General features: G+C 44.4%; 1 protein-coding gene across 3 annotated transcripts in view; it reads right to left on the bottom strand.

Annotated features, from left to right (window-relative positions):
* LOC122541733 (pro-neuregulin-3, membrane-bound isoform-like) overlaps window positions 1-24,734 on the bottom strand; it is a 674,483-nt gene that overhangs the window by 195,223 nt on the left and 454,526 nt on the right. For all 3 annotated transcript variants that reach the window (XM_087982359.1, XM_087982360.1, XM_087982358.1), the window contains exon 2: window positions 22,641-22,770. In XM_087982359.1, coding sequence (XP_087838485.1) covers window positions 22,641-22,770 — 130 coding nt within the window. The remainder of the gene's footprint in view (window positions 1-22,640; window positions 22,771-24,734) is intronic.

Genomic DNA, 24,734 nt, shown 5'->3' with positions numbered 1-24,734 from the left:
ACAACAGCAACTGAGGGGCAGAAAAATCCCCACAGCAAAAACAGCAATACATTCACAATATCAGCCTTGGAAAGATCTTTTGTTTTTTGATTATCAATTAAAAGAAGGAGGAGATACTGCTGTAGACCAAGGAAACTGGCAGTAGGTGTTTGGAGTTTTAAAAATAAGGTCCTGGAACATATTATGAGTTTTTTTAGATTAGATTACAGTGTGGAAACAGGCCCTTCGGCCCAACAAGTCCACACCGACCCGCCGAAGCGAAACCCACCCATACCCCTACATTTACCCCTTACCTAACACTACGGGCAATTTAGTATGGCCAATTCACCTGACCCTGTTTCTGTGAGTACTGCAGAAATAGAATCTGACTGGGTTGAGCTTAGAAATACCAAGGGACTGAAAATGATATTAAGGTTGTATATAGACCACCGAGCTAAAGTGGTAATATTGGAGAAAGCATTAAAAAGGAATTCAGTGATGCAAGTAATAGAGGTACAGCTGCAATTACTATCTACAGATAGACTGATTAAATAAATCAGTAACAAAACCATACAGGAACAATTCTCGGTGTGTATATGGATAGTTTTATGATTCAATATGTTGAGCAACCAACTAGAGAAAAGGCCATTCTTGACTGGTTATCGTATAAGAAGGAACAAATAATTCACAATCAGGTTGTACACGTGCCCTTCGGGAAGAGTAGCCACAATAGGTTAGAATTCTTCCTTAAGATGGAAAGTGCCATAGTTGTTTCTGAGTCTAGCATCCTGAATTTAATGAAAGAAAATTAAGACAGTGTGAGATGCAAGATAGCTATGTTAAATTGAGGCTTGTTATTTAAAGGGATGATGACAGGTATTCACAGAGTGCATGGGCAAACTACAAAAGCTATTCATCTCAGTATGGAATGAAAATAAAACAGGAAACAGGGTCAGTGCATGACTAACAAAGGGAATTAGGGTTAATATTACATCCAAAGAAGAGCCATACAAATTAGCCAAAACAAAGCAAGAAACCTGAGGATTGGGAACAGTTTAGAGCCATAGAGTCATAGAGATGTACAGCATAGAAACAAACCCTTTGGTCCAACTTGTCCATGCCGACCAGATATCCCAAGCTAATCAGGTCCCACCTGCCAGTGCCCGGCCCATATCCCTCCAAACCCTTCCTATTCATATACCCATCCAGATGCTTTTTAAATGTTGCAATTGTACCAGCCTCCACCACTTCCTCTGGGAGCTCATTCCATGCACACACCACCCTCTGTGTGAAAAAGTTGCCCCGTAGGTCCCTTTTAAATCTTTCCCCTCTCACCCTAAACCTCTGCCCTCTAGTTCTGGACTCTGCCACCCCAGGGAAAAGCCCTTGTCTATTTATCCGACCCATGCCCTTCATAATTTTATAAACCTCTATAAGGTCACCTCTCAGCCTCCGATGCTCCAGGGAAAACAGCCCCAGCCTGTTCAGCCTCTCCCTGTAGCTCAAATCCTCCAACCCTGGCAACATCCTTGTAAATCTTTTCTGAACCCTTTTAGGTTTTAAAACACCCTTCCAAGAGGAAGGAGACCAGAATTGCACTCAAAATTCCAAAAGTGGCCTAACCAATGTCCTGTACAACCGCAACATGACCTCCCAACTCCTGTACTCAATACTCTGACCAATAAAGGAAAGCATAACAAACACCTTCTTCACTATCCTATCTACCTGCGACTCTACTTACAAGGAGCTATGAACCTGCACTCCAAGGTCTCTTTGTTCAGCAACACTCCCTAGGACCTTACCATTAAGTGTATATGCCCTGCTAAAATTTGCTTTCCCAAAATGCAGCACCTCGCATTTATCTGAATTAAACTCCATCTGCCACTTCTCAGCCCATTGGCCCATCTGGTCAAGATCCTGTTGTAATGTGAGGTAACCTTTTTCGCTGTCCACTACACCTCCAATTTTGGTGTCATCTGCAAACTTACTAACTGTACCTCTTATGCTCACATCCAAATCGTTTATATAAATGATGAAAAGTAGTGGACCCAGCACCGATCCTTGTGGCACTCCAGTGGTCACAGGCTTCCAGTCTGAAAAACAACCCTCCACCACCACCCTCAAGTTAGGATTCCAGGAAGAGAAATAGAGGTAGGAGAGTAAGCTTGCAGGAAAACATACAAACTGATAATAAAAGCTTTTGTAGGTATGTGAAGACAAAAGGATTCGTAAAGACAAAAACCGAAACAGGGGAATTTATAATGGGGAACATAGAGTTAGTAGACTAATTAAATTCATAAATTCATACCCTTTAAAGGTCACTGGAGTTTATAAGTTAACACTGCTTTTCTCTTCACAGATGCTGCCAGCCCTACTGAATTTCTCCAGCAATTCTTGTTCATTTCAGATTTCCAGCATTTGCAGTTTTTTGTTTTATTGCAATTAAATGCATACTTTAGTTCTGTCTTCACATAGGAAGACAAATAATATCCCAAAAGTCGGAAAACACAGGGTCTAATGACAAGGAGGAATTGAATGAAATTAGTATCAGAAGGGAAGTGGTACTGGGGAAACAAATATGATTAAAGACAGATAAATCCCCAAAGCCTGATACCCCATCATTCCAGAGTTCTTAAGAAAGTAGCCCAAGAAATAACATTAGCTAGTGGTCATCTTCCAAAATTCTATGGCTTCGATAACAGTTCCTACAGATTGGAGAGCAGGTAATGTAACCCTGACATGTAAAGAGAAAGACTGGTCAGTTTGATATCATACTGAGCAAAAGCGAGAGTCCATTACAAATGATGTAAAAGCATTGTACTTGGAAGCTAGCAACAGGATCAGACACTGTCATATGGATTTACAAAGAGGAAGTCATGCTTGACACATCTACTGAAACCTTCTCGAGGATGTAACTAGTGGAGTGAATAAGGGGAAGACAGTGGATGTGGCTTATTTAGATTTCTAGAAGGCTTTCAACTGGGTCCCACATACAAGATTGGTGTAAAATCCAAGTGCATAGGATTGGGGGTGAAGTGCTGTCATGAACAGAAAACTGATTGGCAGATAGGAAACAAAAAATAGGAATAAGTGGGTCTTTTTCTGAATGGCAGGCTGGGATGAGTGAGTACTGCAGGGAGCAGTGTTGGGACTTCAGCTATTCACAATATAAGGTAGTGATTTAGATGAGGAAACTATGTGCTATGTCTCCAAGGGAGGGTGAGTTGTGAGGAGGATGCAGGGATGCTCAGTGTGATTGGGACAGGCTGAGGGAGTGGGTAAATACATGGCAGATACACAGCAGATGTGAGGTTATCCACTTGGGAAGCAAAAACAGGAAGGCAAATTATTATTTGAATGGCAATAGATTGGAAAAGCAGGAGGTGTAATGAGACTTGGGTGCCCTCATATACCAGTCATTGAAAGTAAACATGGGGGTGCAGCAGGCAGTGACGAAGGCAAATGTATGTTGTCCTCCATAGTGAAACAATTGAAGTTCAGGAGCAAGGGTGTCTTGTTGCAAATGTACAGGGCCTTGGGGAGACCACACCTGGAGTACAGGTTTGGTCTCTTTATCTGAGGAAAAATGTTCTAGGTGTGGAGGGAGTGCAAAGACTGATAATTAATACACACAACAAGCAGCAAGGGACCCAGCACTGAACTCTGTGGTACGCTACTGGATACAAGCTTCCAATCATAAAACCATTCTTTCACCAACTTGACTCTTAGCTTCCTAACCAGCCTGCAATGTGGGACCTTGTCAATAGCCTTCCTGAGGTCCATGTAGACTATATCAACAGTACTATCTTTATCTACATACCTAGTCATCACCTCAAAACATCCAATTAAAATCTGTTATACACTATCCTGCCCTTACAAAGCCATATCCTCGATTAATCTAACTGGAGATTAGTTGCTTCTCCCAGATGTCTTTCCTATAGTTTCCCGACTGACTCCCCGGCCTATAGTTTCCAGATTTATTCCTCCCACTCTTCATGAATAGCGATACCACTCGAGCTGTCCTCCAGTTCTCTGGCATCCCTCCTGTGGCCAGACAGGATTTGAAAATGAATTTCAGGGCTCCCGCAATCCACTCCCACAATAGTCTGAGGTACATCTCATCTGGCTCTGGGTACTTATCCACTTTGAAGCTTGCTAAAACCATTAACACCTCCTCCCTCTCAATATTAATTTATTACAGCATATCACACACCTCTCCCTGAGTTCTGTACTTGGATTATCCTTCTCTATCGGGAATGCAGACACAAAATTCTAATTTAAAATCTCCCGGTGTTCCACACACGGACTGCTACTTGGTCCCTAATGGATTTTGGCATTCTTTCCTTAGTTATTTCAGTGTTATTTCATGCCCCTCTTCACTCTTCTAATTTATCTATTAAGCAATCCCCTATACTTTCTTTACTTCTTGAGGACTTCTGTTTCTCTGAGTCCTTCAGTATTTGCTATTTGTGTGGATAGTCCAGCCAAACCAGCCCACATACAAAGAAAGTCTTTCTCCCACTTGTGTGTGATGAAGTCATTGAAAAATTCCCAGTAGCTCATTACTGTCCCTTGCCTTTCCTCTGTGAGCTGCACTCTCTGTAAATCCTCTGTAAAGGGAAATCCAGCTTGAGTGACAGTGAACAGATGAATCCTCAACCAATGACTAAAACACAGAAGAAAGGTCACTAGGCTCGAAGCGTTAGCTCTGATTTCTTTTCACAGATGCTGCCAGACCTGCTGTGCTTTTCCAGCAACTTTTGTTTTGTTTGTGATTGAAACACAGAGTTGGTGTAGATTCAGAAGAAACCAAAAGGAACCAATAGAGAATAATCTGTAGTTGCCTGTGGTCTGAAGTGGTGCTATTGAACTGTGTTTCTCTTTTGATTTTTTTCAAACCAGAAAAAAACATATATGTCTGTCTGTAGATATGAATGGGAATGTTTAACAGGGATACATGTTAAATTATACTGTTATAAATTAGCAATTCAATTTGTCTCTTTTGTCACTTGTTAAGAAGTTTGATTACTATAAACAGTTGTTTGCTTCTAAAACAGAAAAAAAATTGGTATGCATGTTATTTATCCCTGAAAATTTGGTAAAATTGGCCAATTTGTGATTTAATCACATTTTCATATTGTGATAGCTCTGGGAAAACTGGGATTGATTTCCCACATGCTCCCCAGGGAAGCCTGACATTTTAATATCAGAGGACAACCTCACAACTCCCTCCAAATATTCACCTCAATATACACCTAATATACCCTGATATATCAATATACCCTGCTGCACAACCCTGCCAACCCACACATACACACAGACACACACAGACACTCCATACAAACAGCTCATACACACAAAAATGCACACACATACAGACACACCCACACGTACACACGTACAAACACACATACACAAACATGCATACACACCCCATGCACACAGCTCCACAAACATAGACATAGACACATGCACACACAGACACGCATGCACCCATACACCCGTGCAAGCAGCTCCACACACACACAGCCACACACAAAAACACACTAACATACACACATACACACACATGCATGCAAACACACACAAACACAGACACACACTTATGCACACAGACACACACACACAGAGGCACATACACAGATGCAGACACACAGAGAAACGCGCACACATACACACACACACACAAAACACTTCCATCGGAAATGAAATCAAAATAGGCAGCTACTAGAAATTAGAAATGCCACTAAAACACAAATCAGGCAGCTTCTGTGGAGAGAAACTGTTTAATGTTTTAAGTCAATGGCCTTTCATCAGAACTGAGCCAGTCATTAATCGGAAACGTTACCTGTTTCATCCCTAAAAGCTGACAGACTTGCTGATTGTTTCAGCATTTGCTGACCTTGTACAACAAAGCACTGACTCTAAGTGGGCTTTCCCAGTGGGTAGTGAGAGATTTCGGATTGACCCAGTATTCGCCTGATCTCAAACACCATGAAACACTCACAAAGCTCAACCTCAGCTCAGAGCAGCAGAGACTTCAAATGAACATGAGAATTAGGTGCAGGAATGGCCATGCTGATGATCAATAGAATCATGTCAGACCCTATACCTCCTGCACTGTTGCCGATGTAAAGACTGTCTTTTTACATTATCTGGATATTTAATGGTGGACTGAAATAAGAAAAGGAATGTCTTAAAAGCCAAGGATTTTGGATGGAATTGCTGCATTTTTAAGAAACAAGAAACTGAAACTCTCTGCAAGTTGTGTTTGCACTGCTGCTTTGTTCAAACAGATGGGAAGGGCTGGTTACTGATAGGCTGGCACCACAAGGTGTGCACAAAGTGAGGTTTGGCTGACAACCAGTAGCTGATTGGTCCATTGAATTATGTTTGTTGAAACTTTATTGCTGGAACAGCACAGCAGGTCAGGCAGCATCCAGGGAACAGGAGATTCGACGTTTCGGGCACAGGCCCTTCTTCAGGAATGAGCAGAGAAAGGCCTGTGCCCGAAACGTCGAATCTCCTGTTCCCTGGATGCTGCCTGACCTGCTGTGCTGTTCCAGCAATAAAGTTTCAACTTTGATCTCCAGCATCTGCAGACCTCACTTTCTCCCCATTGAATTATGACCAACTGTGGATAACAAAAACCATCATCTCACCAACAACAATGTGATTAAACCCTGGGATCGGAACACTTTGTACTTGTGTGTAATACTGCCGGAAGGGGAGGTAGTGTGTCTGTTTGCAGTTTTAAAAAAACCTGGAACCTGGAGAAAGCCGGTTATCTTATCCCCCAGTTAATGTTGTTGTGCTTGGAACGAGGTCAGCTAGGTGGAGCTAATAGAATATGGGTTCCCTGATTGAGGATGTTAACCTGGTCCAATCTGGGAGCCCTGGCTGACAGACATAAACAGGAGTGTCAGGAGAGCTGGCTCTGTGCTAGCTGGGTGACTGCCATGTACTATCCACATATAAATAAAAAGGTGACCTTCTAATGGTATACAGGACTTTATTGAGTTATTTCAGGTGTAAGCTGTTGCTTCTAACTAGTAAGTCAGAGACTTTATAAATCACAAACCAGTAGCTCAAGGAAGTGAAAGGTGTCTAGAGGAGAAAGATTGGAGAACAGCAAGTGCAAACTTCAGATAGGACAGCAAACTGTCTTGCCTGGTCTCCTCTCCCTCCAACCATAACACCAATGTTCTTCTATCTGTACTTGTCTATAGGAGAATTTTTTAAGGGGGTCAGAGTTCTAACTGGTAGTCTTATATATCACCATTTCATGTTCACCTGTAGCTAAGATCTATTTATCAGTAATAGTCAGATTCTTAATTCCAATCTGGATTAAAATTCAAATTTCACCAATTACCATGATGGGATTTGAGCCCATGTTCCAGAAGAGTCTGAGGTTTTAAATCACCACAGATTTTAGATCACCAGGCCAGTGTTATTAATGAAGAAATTCTCCTCATCTCAGTCCAAAATGGCCTTCCTCTTACCTTAAGTCTGTTTCCCCTATTCTAGACACTCAGCCAGAGGGAATCATCCTGCCTGCATCCGTTCTGTCGAGCCCTGTTGACTATCGTATGCTTCAATGATCTCACCTCCGATTCTTCGAAACTCTGGAGAATACAGGTTCCTGAATTCCTCCCCAAAGAGAATTTTGTCTTTCCAGGAATCAGTCTGGTGAACCTCCATGCTAGATACCTCTTAAACAGGTAGACTAAAGCTGCAGGGACAAAGTGAGCACTGCAGATGCTAGAGATCAGAGTCGAGAGTGTGGTGCTGGAAAAGCACAGCAGATCAGGCAGCATCCGAGGAGCAGGAAAATTGACGTTTCGGGCATAAACCCTTCATTAGGACTATAGCTGCACACAATACTCCAGGTGGGGTCTCAGCATAATTCCTTGTTCCTGTACTCAAACCCTTGTGCAATGAAGCCCAATTTACTAATTTTAACAACTGAGAAGTAGACACTGAAGAAGGTTATCTCAAAGTACAACGGGATCACGATCAGATGGGCCAATGAACTGAGGAGTGGCGGATGGAGTTTAATTTAGATAAGTGTGAGGTACTGCATTTAGAAAGGCAAATCAGGGCAGGACTTACACACTTAATGGTAAGGTTCTGGGGAGCATTTCTGAACAAAGAGACCTTGAAGTGCAGTTTCATTGTTGCTTGAATGTGGAGCCACAGGTAGATAGGATAGTGAAGAAGGCATGTGGTATGCTTTCCTTTATTGGTCAGTGCATTCAGTATAGGAGTTGGGATGTCATATGGCGGCTGTACAGGATATTGGTTAGGCCAATAGTGTAAGTCTAGTCGCCCTGCTATAGGAAAGATGTAGTGAAACTTGAAAGGATTTAGAAAAGATTAATGTTGTTTTGAGTTGAGATATGGAATTGAGAAGAGTCACTGATCACTAATGATGTTTGGAGGTGCACAAAGTCAGCTTGTTGCCAGGGTTGAGCTATAAGGAGAGGCTGAATAGGCTGGGGCTGTTTTCCCTGGAGGGTCAGAGGCTGACGGGTATACTTAGAGCTTTATAAAATCATGAGGGACATAGACAGGGTAAATAGACAAAGTCTTTTCCCTGGAGTAGGTGTGTCCAAAACTAGAGGGCATAGATTTAAGGTGAGAGGGGAAAGATATAAAAGGAACCTAAGGGGCAATGTTTTCACACAAAGGGAGGTTGTGTACGGAATAAGCTGCCAGAGGAAGTGGTGGAGGCTGGTACAATTGCAGCATTTAAAAGGTTAAATGGGTATATGAATAGGAAGGGTTTAGATGGATTATGCCACAAATGGGACTAGATTTATATTGGCTATCTGGTCAACATGGACAAATTGGACCAAAGGGTCTGTTTCTGTGCTGTACACCTCTCTGAATGAGACCTGGTTAACAGAATCTGACAATAAATAAAATGTCAGTTGGAAGGAGTCAGTGCAAAAGGAAAAACTGTAAAAGATCCAATCGGCTCTTGTGTCGGTTTAAGTGAATCAAATTTTAATGTTTTAATTGCTAACATTGGCCTTTCAAACATTAGACAGTTAAATGATAATGAGCTGTCTTTATGCACCTCCAAACATCATTAGTGATCAGTGACTCTCCTCAATTTCACATCTCCTACCTCAAAAACAAAATCTCCAAACACACCAGGCTGATTTTTCATAGACAATAGATTAAGTGGATGAGAAGCCTGAGGGAATATTCACTTTAATGGATGACAAATCTCTCTAATGCATGTCGCTGTGGAATAGACCAGTGTGAGTGGAGGGATGATTCTATGCAAATACCATTAACGCTCTCGGTGCTGGTACAGGCTCGAACAACAAGAGCTGCACGCTAGTGGGACCAGGGCTGAGTGTTTATAATTGAGCTGGCAGTTTCTGGTTGATTGGAATGCAGGTCTGTGATTACATAGGCTAGACTGAGGGAACTAGATAAGGCCCATGAACAGAGAGATGTTGTTATTGTAGCAAAAACACTGAATGTCAAGAACGTATACAGAGCAAGAGAAAGAGAGAGAGAGAGTAAACAAGGGAAATGGGGCTGGGGGCATGTCAGGCATTGGGGGGAAAGAATGGGAGAATTTTCAGGGCCAAATGTGATTAGGTTTATCTGATTCTTGATTTCTTTTCAACACTGCTTTAGGTGGAATCCAGTGTTTGGACGCCATGAGGGGAGCAAGGACCAATCCCTGGGGAAGCATCAGATCAATCCATAGGTGGGGAGAGAGGGGAAGGTCACCAGAAAAGCCACTGAAGTACTTACTTCCTTTTGAAATGGCCAGTGCCCTGATGAGTAATGGGCTCCTGGTCATTAACACTGGTGAGGGAGAAGAGGGTCTTCCTCATGTTCGCCTCTCCCCGCACCCTCACACCTCTTACCCAAAATGTTAAAGCTGTGTTCCCTCGTTATTATTCCATTAGCCAATAGGAACAGCTTTTCTATCTTGTATAAACCACTGAATCACAGAATTGTTACGGCATAGAAGGAGGCCATTTGATCCATTGTGTCTGCGCTAGTGCTGTTACCCACTGCCACTCTCCTGCCTTTTCCCTATATCGCTCCACACAGTTTCTATCCAAATAGCCCTTGAGTGCCTCACCTGAATGTGTCTCCATCACATTACCAGGCAGTATGTTCCATCTCCTAATTACTCACTGTATGAAAAGCAGTTTTCTCCCATCTCCCTTCCTTCACTTGCAGATCACTTTAAATGTACCTTCTCTTGTTCCTGTTCCTTTACTGGGCAAGAACAGCTTCTCTCTCTCTGCCGTGTCAACTCACTCAGGATTTTGAAAAACCTCGAAAAAATCTCTTCCCAGCCTCCTTCTTTCGAAGGAGAACAGTTCCATCTTCTTCAATCTATCCTGATAACTGAAGTTTATCATCCCTGGAATCATTCTTCTGAATTTCTTCTGCACTTTCTCAAATGCATTCACATCTTTCCTATAATGTGACACCCACAGCTATATATAATCCTAACTAGAGCTTTATAAATGTTCAGAGTGACTTCTCTGCTCTTGTATTCAATGCCTCGTGCAGTGATTGTAATGAGGTCAGACAAGTGGACATTACAGAATATGCGTTCCCTGTTTGGGGCTCTTAATCTGGTCCAATCAGGGAGTCCTGGCTGGCGGATAAGAACAGGCGTGTCAGTGATTCTGTTCACTCTGAGAGCTGGCTCTGCAGGAGCTGGATCAGTGTCAAGGACTCTCCATGTGTCAAAGGCTGACTTGTAAATGGGATACCAGCCCCTGTGGAGTTATTTCAGTGGTGACATGAGAAAAGCATGTTCTTAAAGACATTTGCTCGCAGCAGTCTACTTTGAGTCGGGGTAAGCATTTCTGACATCATACCATTATTTGGAAAGCTTGACTCACTCAATCTTGCCATCAAAGACTCAGCCCAGTACGTCAACAGAACGTGTTATGTTTTCTGGGCAAATGACTTTGGGACAGTTAGAAAGCAACAAGTAATTCTCCTGACAGCTTTTTCACTCATTAAGAGCCTAAATAGGTGCCTAACTTTCCCTGAGGCACCACATACTAAAAGCTTTAAAGAGATGATGTATTCCATCAAGGAATATTACAACCCCAAGCCTCCTTTAATGCTGAGATATTTATCAGTTTTACTTAGCAATATGAGAAGCAGAGGAATCCGTACTGGGATTTTGATGAGGTCAAGGCGACTGGCAGAGGCTCCTAAATAGGCTCCGAATAATCAAAAAAGCTCAGGGTCCACAAGCTGTCAGGGGAATTTCATCTGCCCCAATGTCATTACAGATTAATGGTACAACTTAGGTTCCAGTCTCTTATGAGAAGCAGCTGGTTCAGTTAGCACTGATTGTAGTAAAAGGCTCAGGCCCAAGCTTGATGGGGTGAAATCTGTTGAGAGAGAATTACCTTGATTGGCTCAACATTTTTTGCTTAGAAAATGGCTGCCTGAGTCAAGTCCTAACTAAACATGTGGATGTTTTTTAGGAAGGTCTAGGGACTATCACAGGAGCGAAGGCCACCTTGCACGTTGAACAGGAAGCAGTTCCACAATTCTGCATGACCAACCCAGTGCCATCGGCTCGACAATTAAACTAGAGACAGAAATCAGAAGCTGGATAGTGAAGGAGTCATTAAACCAATCCAGTTTCGGAATGGGCAGGACCGGCCGTACCGACTGTGAATGGCCAGGACCGGCCGTACCGACTGTGAATGGCCAGGACCGGCCGTACTGACTGTGAATGGGCAGGACCGGCCGTACCGACTGTGAATGGGCAGGACCGGCCGTACTGACTGTGAATGGCCAGGACCGGCCGTACTGACTGTGAATGGCAGGACCGGCCGTACTGACTGTGAATGGGCAGGACCGGCCGTACCGACTGTGAATGGCCAGGACCAGCCGTACTGACTGTGAATGGGCAGGACCGGCCGTACTGACTGTGAATGGGCAGGACCGGCCGTACTGACTGTGAATGGGCAGGACCGGCCGTACCGACTGTGAATGGCCAGGACCAGCCGTACTGACTGTGAATGGCCAGGACCGGCCGTACTGACTGTGAATGGGCAGGACCGGCCGTACTGACTGTGAATGGGCAGGACCGGCCGTACCGACTGTGAATGGCCAGGACCGGCCGTACTGACTGTGAATGGCCAGGACCGGCTGTACTGACTGTGAATGGGCAGGACCGGCCGTACCGACTGTGAATGGCCAGGACCGGCCGTACTGACTGTGAATGGGCAGGACCGGCCGTACTGACTGTGAATGGCCAGGACCGGCCGTACTGACTGTGAATGGGCAGGACCGGCCGTACTGACTGTGAATGGCCAGGACCGGCCGTACTGACTGTGAATGGGCAGGACCGGCCGTACTGACTGTGAATGGGCAGGACCGGCCGTACTGACTGTGAATGGCCAGGACCGGCCGTACCGACTGTGAATGGCCAGGACCGGCCGTACCGACTGTGAATGGGCAGGACCGGCCGTACTGACTGTGAATGGGCAGGACCGGCCGTACCGACTGTGATGCACAATGGGTCAGTTTGCCTTTGGGGAGATTTTAATCAAGCAGTAAACCACTTGTCACAGCTGGATAAATACCCAATCCCTCACCTGGAGGATTTATACACAGAGCTGGTAGGAAGGCTGTCCTTCACCGAGCTGGACATGAGCCAGGTTTGCCTGCAATTACGGTTAGCCGAGGAATCCCTGAAGTGGACTACAATTAATACTTATAAGGGTTTGTACCAATGTACAAGACTGTAATTTGCGGTACCATTGTAATGAGGTCAGACATTACCTGACTGGGGCTCTTAATCTGGTCCAATCAGGGAGTCTTGGCTGGCAGATAAGAACAGGAATGTCAGACATCCTGTGCAACATTTCAGCAGATGATGGAGAACATATTACAATGTCTACTCCATGTCATCATTTATCTTGATGATATGATAATAGCAAGGAAGACCAATAAAGAGCATTTAGAGAACTTGGACACAGTCCTTAGATATTACTCCCGGGTGGGTCTAGAACTAGAACATAGAACCTAGATAAGTACAGAACCGAACAGGCCCTTTGGCCCACGATGTTGTGCCGAGGATTAATCCTAATGTAAAATATAATAACAACCTATGCACCCCTCAACTCACTGTTATCCATGTGCATGTCCAGCAGTCGCTTAAATGTCCCCAATGACTCTGCTTCCACCACCACAGCTGGCAACGCATTCCATGCATTCACAACTGTCTGCATAAAGAACCCACCTCTGACGTCTCCTTTATAGCTTCCTCCTAATATCTTCAAACTATGACCCCTCATACCAGTCAGTCCTGCCCTGGGGAAAAGTCTCTGGTATTGACACTATCTATTCCTCTCATTATCTTGTACACCTCAATCAGGTCACCTCTCTTCCTCCTCCTCTCCAGAAAGAAAAGTATGAGCTTAGTCAACCTTTCTTCATAAGGCAAGTGCTCCAGTCCAGGCAGCATCCTGGTAAACCTTCTTTGCACACTCCCCAAAGCCTCTGTATCTTTCCTATTGCAGGGCGACCAGAAGTGCGCACAATATTCCAAGTGGGGTCTCACCAGGGTTTTGTAGAGCTGCAGCAAAACCTCGCAGCTCTTAAACTCGATCCCCCGTTAATGAGAGCCAAAACACCATATGCTTTCTTAACAACCCTATCCACTTGGGTGGCAAGGTTGAGGGATCTATGTACTTGCACACCCAAATCCCTCTGTTCCTCCGCACTGCCAAGAATCCTGTGTTTAATCCTATATTCAGCATTCGAGTTCGATCTTCCAAAATGCATCACTTCGCATTTATCCAAGTTGAACTCCATCTGTCATTTTTTAGCCCAGCTCTACATCCTGTCTATGTCGTGCTGCAGCCTGCAATAGCCCTCGATATCAACGGCACCTCCAGCCTTTGTGTCATTGGCAAATTTACTAACCCACCCCTCAACCTCCTCATCCAAGTCATTTATAAAAACTACAAAGAGCAGAGGCCCAAGAACAGAGCCCTGCGGGATCCCACTCAACACTGACCTCCAGGCAGAATACTTTCCATCTACAACCACTCTCTGCCTTCTGTCAGCCAGCCAATTATGAATCCAGATAGCCAAGTCTACCTGCATCCCACACTTACTGACTTTATGACTGAGCCTACCATGGGGAACCCTATCAAATGCCTTGCTGAAGTCCATATACACCACATCCACTGCTCAACCTTCATCGACCTTTCTTGTCACCTCCTCAAAGAACTCAATAAGATTTGTGAGACAGGACCTGCCCCTCACAAAGCCATGCTGACTGTTTTTAATCACACTATGCTTTTCCAAATAATCATAAATCCTATCCCTCAGAATTCTTTCCAAAACCTTGCTGACCACAGACGTAAGACTGACTGGCCTGAATTTGCCAGAGATTTCCCTATTACCTCCTCGAAAAGAGGAACAACATTCGCCTCCTTCCAATTCTCTGGTACGACTCCCGTGGAGAGTGAGGAACCAAAGATCTTTGCCAGCGGCTTAGCAACCTCCTTTCTCGCTTCCCAGAGCAGCCTGGGATAAATCTGGTCTGGCCCAGGGGACTTATCGATCTTAATGTTTGCCAAAATTCCCAGCACATCAACTTCATCAATTTTGATCTGTTCAAGCCTCCAGCTCCTGAAAATTCTCGTTCACAACAAGGTCCCTTTCCTTAATGAAAACCGAATCAAAAAACTCACTTAGGGCTTTCCCTATCTGCCCAGACTCCACACACAAGTTCCATATGCTTATCCCTAACCGGCCACGCCTTCTCCCTGATTATTCTCTTATTCCTCACATTTGAGTAAAATGCCTTTGGGTTCTCCCTAATCCCTCCTGCCAAGCCTTTTTCGTGCCCCCTTCTGGCTCTCCTCAGTCCATTTCTAAGCTCCTTTCCAGCAAGCCTGCAATCCTCTAAAGCTGTGCTAGATCCTTACTTCCTCCATCTTATGTAAGCTGCCTTCTTCCTTTTGATAAGGAGCTCCTCTGTTCTCGTCATCCGAGGTTCCTTAATCCTGCAGGTCCTTGGACTCCTCCATCGCCAGACCATAGCAACATGACGGCTGGAGGAAGAGCGCCTCATCTTCCGCCTAGGAACCCTCCAACCACAAGGGATGAACTCAGATTTCTCCAGTTTCCTCATTTCCCCTCCCCCCACCTTGTCTCAGTCCCAACCCTCAAACTCAGCACCACCTTCCTAACCTGCAATCTTCTTCCTGACCTCTCCGCCCCCACCCCCACTCCGACCTATCACCCTCACTTTAACCTCCTTCCACCTATCACATTTCCAACGCCCCTCCCCCAAGTCTCTCCTCCCTACCTTTTATCTTAGCCTGCTTGGCACACTCTCCTCATTCCTGAAGAAGGGCTCATGCCCGAAACGTCGATTCTCCTGTTCCCTGGATGCTGCCTGACCTGCTGTGCTTTTCCAGCAACACATTTTCAGCTCTCATCTCCAGCATCTGCAGTCCTCACTTTTTCCTTAATCTTACCCCTTCTTACCTGTCTCAGAGGAACAAATATTTGCATCACTCGCAACAACTGCTCCTTAAATAGTCTCCACATGTCTGCTGTGCCCTTTCTGTGGAACAATTGCTCCCAACCTGTACTTCCTAACTCCTGTCTGATAGCGTTATAATTTCCTTTTCCCCAATTAAATATCTTCCCTCGGTAACTGCTCCTTTCCCTCTCGAAGGCTATGATAAATGTGAGGCAGTTGTGATGACTGTCACCAAAGTGTTCTCCCACCGTGAGATCTGACACCTGTCCTGGCTCGTCGCCAAGCACCAAATCCAAAATGGCCTCTCCCCTCGTCGGCCTGGCTACATACTGAGTAAGGAAACCCTCCTGAACACACCTGACAAAAACGGCTCCATCCAAACCATCTGCATTTAGGAGATTCCAGTTGATATTGGGAACATTGAAATCACCCATAACAACAACGCTGCTACATCTGCATTTTTCCAAAATCTGCCGGCCTATGAGATCTTTAATCTCCCTACTGCTATTAGAGGGTCTGTAGAAAAGCCCCAATGCGGTGGCTGTTCCCTTGCCGTTCCTAACTCCCACCCGTACTGACTCAGTAGACAAACCTTCCTCAACAATCTTCGTTTCTGTAGCTGTGACGCACTCTCTGATTAACAATGCTACACTCCCTCCTCTTTTTCCACCCTCCCTGTTCTTTTTAAATGTTATAAACCCTGGAACATCAAGCAACCATTCCTGCCCCTGTGAAACCCACGTCTCCGTTATGGCCACAACATCATAGTCCCAGGTGCTGATCCATGCTCTAAGTTCATCACTCTGACACTCCTTGCGTTAACTGATCCCTTTGTTTCATCACGTGAGAAACCTTCCTGATAGATTCATTACATCCTGTCACTGCCCCCCTCTCAGATATGTAGTTCTAATTCCCAACCCCCTGCCAAACTACTTTAAACCCTTCTGAACCACATGAGCTAATCTCCCACCCAGGACATTTGTGCCCCTCCAGGTCAGGTGCAGCCCGTCCTTCATGTACAGGTCCCACCTTCCCCAGAAGGTATCCCAATGGCCAAGGTATCTGAAGCCCTCCCTCCTGCACCAGCCTCGCAGCCACGTGTTAAACTGCATTCACTGACTGTTCCTCATCTCACTATCTCGTGGCACTGGTAGCAAACCTGGGATCACTACTCTACTCATTCTGCTCTTCAACGTCCAACCTAACTCTCTGTAGTCACTTTTCAGATCCTCAATCCCTTTCCTGGCCACATCATTGGGTCTATGCCTTAGAAGGGAGAAATATGTGTTCCAAGCACCCCAAGTGACCTACTTTGGTACAGAATCAACAAGACCGGGTTATGCCCACTGAAAGATGAAATGAGGGCGATCAAAGGTGCTCCGGCTCCCACGTCTGTTACGGAGCTTAAGTCTTTCCTTGGGCTGTTGAATTACTGTGGAAAGCTGAGAGAAAACCTAGCCTCCACCTAGCATCTTTACATCAGCTCTTAAAGAAGAATCAGCCGCGGAAATGGTCACATGGCCAAGCCATAGCTTTCAGTGAAGTGAAGAAACAGCTCATATCCTCGAAGGTGTTGACAGACTATGATCCTAAGCAAGATCTGATATTAATCTGCAATATCTCCCCGTATGGCATCAGGAGGGTATTAGCTCATTGGTGATCCAATGGAGAGGAACGCCCAATAGTATGTACTTCCTGGACTTCAGCTAATACAGAGTGTAAATACATTCAGACAGAGAAAGAAGGTTTGGCAGTCATATTTGGTCATATTGCACCACTGCCTTTTCAGATGTCAATGTGTAATAACAATGGAACACAATCCCTGCCAGGTCGACTTAAAGAGGATGAGGCTGTGCCGCCCATAACTGTTGGTCGAATTCAGCAATGTTTCTAAAATTAAGTGTGTGTCATTATAAATTGGAACACCATCTGGGAGAACAAGAATGTGGGTGCATTGAGCTGCCTCCCACTGGCAGGAACATCACCAGAGGTACCACCACTGGGAGAGTCCGTAATCACAGCTGACAATATCAGACTTTGGATGCAGAAAGATCCAGTCCTGGCAAAACTGAAATGGCTGGTGGTGATGGGGGTAACTGAATGGCCATTACAACCGGAACTGAAACCTTGTTGACCTGGAGAGACCAGATCATAGCAGAAGATGGTATATTATTGTGGGGAGCAAGAGTGATTGTCCGGAGCAAAGGGCACCACCAGATAGTGGCTGTCCTCCACCAGCGTCATCCAGGGGTTTCCAAAATGAAGGTGTTGGCGAGAAGTTATGCCTGGTGGCCAGGACATACCTGCAAGGGTGGGGCAGTGCTCACGTGCCAGTATTACCACCACAGCTCCCTCATATTCATGGGAATGACTGAGAACCCTGGACTCAGTTACATGATGATGATGTAGTTCCTTTCATGTATTCAATGCTCTTGGTCATTGTGATGCCCACTCAAAGTGGCTGGACGTACATAGATTTCACTCATCAAACACAAGGACAATAGCCAAATTGCATGCTTTTTGTTTGCAATACATGGACACCTGGGGCAGCACAGTGGCTCAGTGATTAGCACTGCTGCCTCACAGTGCTCGGGACCTGGGTTCAATTCCAACCTTGGGCAACTATCTACGTGGAGTTTGCACATTCTCCCAGTGTTTGTGTGGGCTTCCTCTGGGTGCTCCGGTTTCCTCCCACAATCCAAAGATGTGCAGGTCAGGTGAATTGGTCATGCTAAATTGCCCAGAGGGAAATGGGTCTGGGTGGGTTACTCTTCAGAGGGTCAGTGTGGACTTGTTGGGCAGAAGGACCTGTTTCTACACTGTAGAGAATCTCATCTAATCTAATCTAATCTAAGTGTTGGTCACAGATAATGGGCCATCGTTTACCAGTGGGGAATTTGGGTATTTCCTAAAGTCAAATGGTATTCCACATCGATGGACAGCTCCATACCATCCATCGTCAAATAGTCTGACTGAAAGAGCAATCCAAACTTTGAAAGCAGGCTTAAAGAAACATCCAATAGCTTCACAAGATATCAAACTACCTGGTTCCTATTCGATTATCGGACCGTCTCTCATGTATGTACAGGGATAGCTCCAGCACAGTTGCTATCGGGGAGAAGACTCTGCAGCTGGTTAAATCTGATCTTCCCAAATCTGGTGGTGAGGTTGGAATGGCATCAGAAACGTCAATGCCAGCTACTTGCTTCCACTAAGCAAGACAGACAGTTTACTTCAGAGGGCAAAGTTTGATGTACGAACCACAGGAATGGCCCTGCATGGGTAAGAAGCATGGTCAACATGAGGTCAGGTCCAGTGATGTATAAAGTTTGGGTAAGTGCGATGGTCCTGAACAAACATGTGGACCATAGGAAAGCTGTACACTTGCAAACAGTGCAGTGCCCAGCTCCTTGACAGCCTGACTGTTCCAGAACACCCATGGGAGGCATTGAAGAGACCTTGGAATCTGAGATGGACACGTCAGATGTTACAGCCTGAAGAGGGGAATGCATCTCTTCCAAGATGCTCTGGGCATGAAAGGTGAAATACCATGTATTACATGCCTCTTATATCAGAGGCAGAGTCGGAGGAACCTGACCCAGTGCTCAAACACCCCAGGAGGAAATACAAAAAAAACTGGCCTGTGTCCTCAGACTCAGGGAGAGGGATATAGTGATTGTAATGAGGTTAGCCAGGTGGGCCTCATAGAATATGAGTTCCCTGACTGGAGCTGTTATTCTGGTCCAATCAGGGAGCCCAATCTGACGGATATAAACAGGAGTGTCAGAGGTTCTGTTCACTCTGAGAGCTGGCTCTGAGGGAGTTGGATCAGTGTCAAGGACACTCCATGTGTAAGTAAAGGGTGATTCGAAGATGGGATACCGGCCTCTGTGGATATTTCACCTCTTATTCATGAAACTCAAAATTTCAATTGCTGTCCTAGTCACATCCCATGAATAACTGAAACAAATGCTTTGCTGAACACTGCAGGATGTGAGTTGATGAGGTCAGGAGATTGGGGGGGTGAATGTTGATGGGATGTGTGTGAGGGGTTCGGTAAAGGGTTGGGTAAGGGAAAAGAGGTGGGTTACACAAAAATAAGGAGATTAATAAATTGGACCCTGTGGCACTCCACTAATTACTGGTTGTCATCCTGAAAATGGCCCCTTCCTCCCAACTGTCTATGTTCTGTTCTTCTATTCATGCCCAAACACCATGGGCTCTTATATTATTAAGCACATTTGTGTAATACTTTATTAAATGTTATTTGGAAATCCAAATATATTAAATATACTGGTTCCCTTTATCTATCCTCATTTCTACCTCCTGAAAGAACTCCAGTAAAGTTGTCAGGCATGATTTCCCCTTCATGAAGCTTGAGTAGCATTTGTGAATGGTGTGCTATTACAATCTTTATAATATACTCTTAACATTTTCCCAAGAACAGATATTAGGCTTACTTACCTATGGTTACCTGTTTCCTTGTCTCCTCTTTTTTAAAAAGGTGTTACATTAGCAGTTTGCTAATTCTCTGGTATTTCTCCAGAATCTAAGGTTTCCTGGAAGATTAGTGTTTGCTCATGCACTATCTCTATAGCTAATTCCTTTGGTATCCTATGATGCATCCCAACAGGTCTTTAACCCCATTAGTGATAGTTAATATCCTCCCTTCCTTTAGCTCTTGATTATTGAGTGACTTTGCAATGCTGTTAATATCTTCGACAGAGGCCTGATGCATAGTATTTATTCAATTCCTCTGTCATTTTTTAGTTTCCCATTATTAGTATTTCTCCAGCCCCATTCTCTAAGTGGTTTATGTTCACTTTGGCTCCTGTTTTCCTTTTTATATATTTAAAGAAGCTCTTACCCTTAATTTTATTTATTGCTAGCCAGTTTCCAATCAAAGTTTATTTTCTCCCTTTAATTTATTTTGTTTTTTCGTTGGTTTTTAAGAGTTTGCTAATTCTCTGGTCTTCCATTAAGTTTGCCACATTGTATGTTTTTTCCTTCAATTTGATACTGTCCTTAACGTCTCTGGCTAACCTTGGTCCATTTATCCTCTTCCTTGAAATCTCCTTTGTCACTGGGCTGCCCATTCCTTAAGTTATTAATCAACTGCCTTTTATGCTGAACCTCTTTCCCAACGCACTCCCTCATTCATTTATAATTACCTTTATTTAAGCTTAGCATAGTTGTTTCTGACCCAGGTTTCTCACTTTCAGACTGAGTACTAAACTCGACCATGTTATGGTTGTTGTTTCCTAAAAGATCTTTCACTAGACAGCTATTTATTTAACCTGCATCAGTACATACTCCAACATACTCGCAATATATTGTTCGACAAAACTGATCCAAATATACTCTATGAATTCTTCCTCATGGCTACATTTGTGGTGGGAGTGGAGGGAGATGGAAAGATTTAAGTAACCTATAATTAATGTACTGCCCTTTTTACATGCCCTCATTATCTCCAACATATTCTCTATCCTACTGAATAGCTACTGCGAGGGAACCGACAGATTACTCCCAACAGTGTCTTCTTCCCCATGTGATTTCTTACCTCCACCCTTGTGATTTCCACATTTACCAATCCAAGATTGTATCTTGCTATCACATTTATTCCACTTGTACTAACTGTGCTACCTCACATACTTTCCTTCCTTTCCATTGTTTTGAAAAGTCACATGCCTCTGAGTATTCAACTCTCAACTTTGACCTCCTTTTAACCATGTCTCAGTAATGGCGCTAAGGTAATGCCCATTGCTCTCTATTTGTGTTGTTAATTCATTTACTGTTTTTTTCTATAAATCCCACCTGCATTTATGTATAACACTAATGATAATGACCTTTTGTGATTGTTTTCCTCTCCTTGATCCTACATGTTGTTGTTTTTTTTGTTGATACATTCTGTCCTGTACTGTCAACCTCTGGCTATCATTACCCTAATTGCTGCTTTGGGTTCTTCCCAATCAGCTGAACAAAAGTGGGGATTATAGACACTGAGTAGAACAATGTTTTGCAAATCACTTTCTAAACGTGGATCTCTGTTCTATGTATTGTAGAGGCTTTGGGTATGATGTGAAAATGGTAATTATACTGAGAATGTATAAGGGACAAGAACCTGCTGTGATTTAAACTGCAGCCAGTCTATTCATTACTGTTAACACTGTCAGATTTAATTGACCTTTTTTACTCTAGTTGTAGCTTTGCATCTGGATTTAGAATTTGAGAATGCACCGGTAAGTGACCCTTTGGTCTCTCCCTACATACACCAGGAAGAATGAGGACAAACATATCTTCACTCAAGAGATTTTCTCCATCTCATGTTCACAAGGATTTTCTTATCTTGAAGATGTTTTAGAATAAGACATCAGAACTATACAAATAAAATAAGGGAATGAATGAGATGAAAAGCCATATGTAAATATTGATGTAATTTGAACTGCATTAACTCTCAGTTTAATTATAATACCAAGCAGTTCTCTGTGTCTGCATGTTGTAAATAATACTTTTATGCATTATTGCTTCTTAAATTCTTGTCAACAATGGTCAGTTAACACTCCAACTTTTAAACAGACTCATAACAAAAAGATCTGAAAAGATGTTCCAAAGAACAGTGGTTCGATCAATGTAAAACATCTCAATCAACACTGCCATCTTTGCAATGTGTGACTTGTCTCTTCCTTGATCAGAGTGACAAAAATAACAGACAAGTCCTCACAATCTCATAGCCAGCCAGATGTCAGAGCAGTTAGTGGGAGCGGGAAGCAGGGATGGGGCACAGAGGCTGAGAGAGTGGTGGAAGTGGAAGGGAACAGAAAGGGTTGCAGGAGTTGGGGGGGGGGGGGTGAGGTGGGGGATGTGATACCAGAGGCTGCTGTGATCCAAAAACAAGAATAAGGCTGTCCAATGGCAGAGCAAGGCGCTCAGCAATTGCCGTTGGATTTGTCAAGTTCCCAACAGGGCTCAAGTTCAACCTTGGAAAAGCAATCTGTTAAGACATTGGGTCTGAGTATGTCCTGCTCCACACACTCAGGCTCCAGCACATTCAGCACCATCATCGTTGTGAGGTTGGATGGCAGATGTCACTGTTTGTGCTGACAGCCTGTGACTCCAGGTAGGGCCCAGTCTCACTTACCGACAGTGCTTGTTATTGCCAGTCAGGGTTTCAATGATGAAGCATTCACCCTCATTGAGGCAGTAAGCCAGGTCTTTATCAGTGCACGGCTTAAAATGTTCTGACCTTTCTGTAGTGTAGGTTGTTGTGGCTGCAGGAATAAAAAAATGACAAGATTAGGATTCAGAGTTAGCCCCAAAATAAACCCCCACCCCTCCTCCATTGCCATGTCATCCGAGAGTCATATGTCACAAAAAGAGCAAAGGAGCAGGAAAGAGATTGGCCCATGATTGATTCTGTCTGCTCTCTTTGATCAAAAATGGAAGGATAAGCCTTTCTGTGTTATTGACACCTCGACTGCAGACATAACACCATCACATTGGACCCAGTCACTGGGCAGACTTCAGATTGTGAGTGAACTTCAGGCAGCAGCACCCACCTTGACCCGCAGCCCTACTTCATTAATTAGTCTCCAACAGTGGATTCAAAATGAGGCTAACACCCACTTGGAGCCCCACGTTCATTGGGTCATGATAACGACCAGCAGCTTCCCTCAGTCCACGACCCCTTCATTGGCTGATGGTCCAAGTCTTCTGAAACTATTCTGTGAAGACCCTCTGCTTGTCCAAAGCAAATATACTCTAGACGATTGATAACAGCAACCTGACCACACTGACCAGACCAAAGTCCCTCTACACTGCCACCCTCAAATACACCCAAAACAGGGACAGCATGGGGTTAGATACAGAATAAAGCTTCCTCTACACTGACACCCTCAAATACACCCAAACCAGGGACAGCATGGGGTTAGATACAGAGTAAAGCTTCCTCTACACTGACCCCCATCAAACACATCCAGGACAGGGAGAGCATGGGGTTAGATACAGAGTAAAGCTTCCTCTACATTGTCCCCTATCAAACACATCCAGGACAGGGAGAGCATGGGGTTAGATACAGAGTAAAGCTTCCTCTACATTGTCCCCTATCAAACACATCCAGGACAGGGAGAGCATGGGGTTAGATACAGAGTAAAGCTTCCTCTACATTGTCCCCTATCAAATACACACAGAGCAGGGCCAGCACAGGTTAGATAGAGAAAGGATCCCTCTATATTGTACCCATGAAACACTCCAAGGACAGTTGCAAGATGAGGTTAGATCTGATAACTGAAGATTGCTCCAAAGAATCTTGTTTTAAAAACATGAACTAAACATTTCTGCAATAAAATTAAAATAAACCCTGGAGATTTGGATAATTTTAAGGCTAAGAAAAAAAACAATGAAATGCACTGGAAATACTGGATCTTTAAATGATTGCTGTTGAGAAGCAGGTCCTCCAGCTCAGTGTGTCTATGCTGCGTTAGTGCAGGAACAATTTACTATTTGTCCCACTGCTTCACCACTTCCACAAAGGCCTGAGTAATGCTAACACAGGAGAAGCCTGCTGCCTTGCAATAACAAGGACTGATTCCACAAATAGTAAACCTCAAAGGGAGCAATAATTCACTGTACATGCCACACAGGACATTGAGCAACATCTTTGATGGAAATATTCCTGTCAGATATGCATAATGTTGTCCCTGATGGGTCACAGCCTAGGCCAGGAAATGTCCTGCTCTGTCATTTTGTTTGAGAGGCTGTGTGAAGGCAAGCATTTGTTTAAGGACAAGTTCTTGCTGATGAATACAATATTGTGCAAACACATTGTTGAGTGATAAGGAATCAACTGCTGTTTGGCCTTTGATTCAAACTGCTGTTCCTCAACAAGTGATGCTCACCTGCTGTGAGGCCGGTCATCAGGGACAGCGGTCAGGTCCATACGGACTGAGTGCAGATCATTGCAGCTCCAGCTATACAGCACGAAGTCAACCCTGTCGGTGAGGGGGCTGTGTGTGTGTGTGGGTGTGTGGGTGTGTGTGTGTGTGGGTGTGTGGGGAGGGGGGAGAGTGTGTGTGTGGGGAGGGGGGGAGTGTGTGTGTGTGTGTGTGGGGGGGGGGGTGTGAGTCTGTGTGTGTATATATGGGGTGTGTTTGCGTGTTTGAGTGTCTGTGTGTGTGTTGGGGTGTGTATGTGTGTGAGTGAGTGTGTTTGTGGGGTGTGCATGTGTTTTGGGGGC

Source organism: Chiloscyllium plagiosum, unplaced genomic scaffold (genome assembly GCF_037043375.1).
Source record: "Chiloscyllium plagiosum isolate Xiang-an unplaced genomic scaffold, Cpla_swu_hap1 HiC_scaffold_43, whole genome shotgun sequence".
Classification (NCBI taxonomy): Eukaryota; Metazoa; Chordata; class Chondrichthyes; order Orectolobiformes; family Hemiscylliidae; genus Chiloscyllium; species Chiloscyllium plagiosum.
This window is presented reverse-complemented; position numbering and strand designations above follow the sequence as displayed.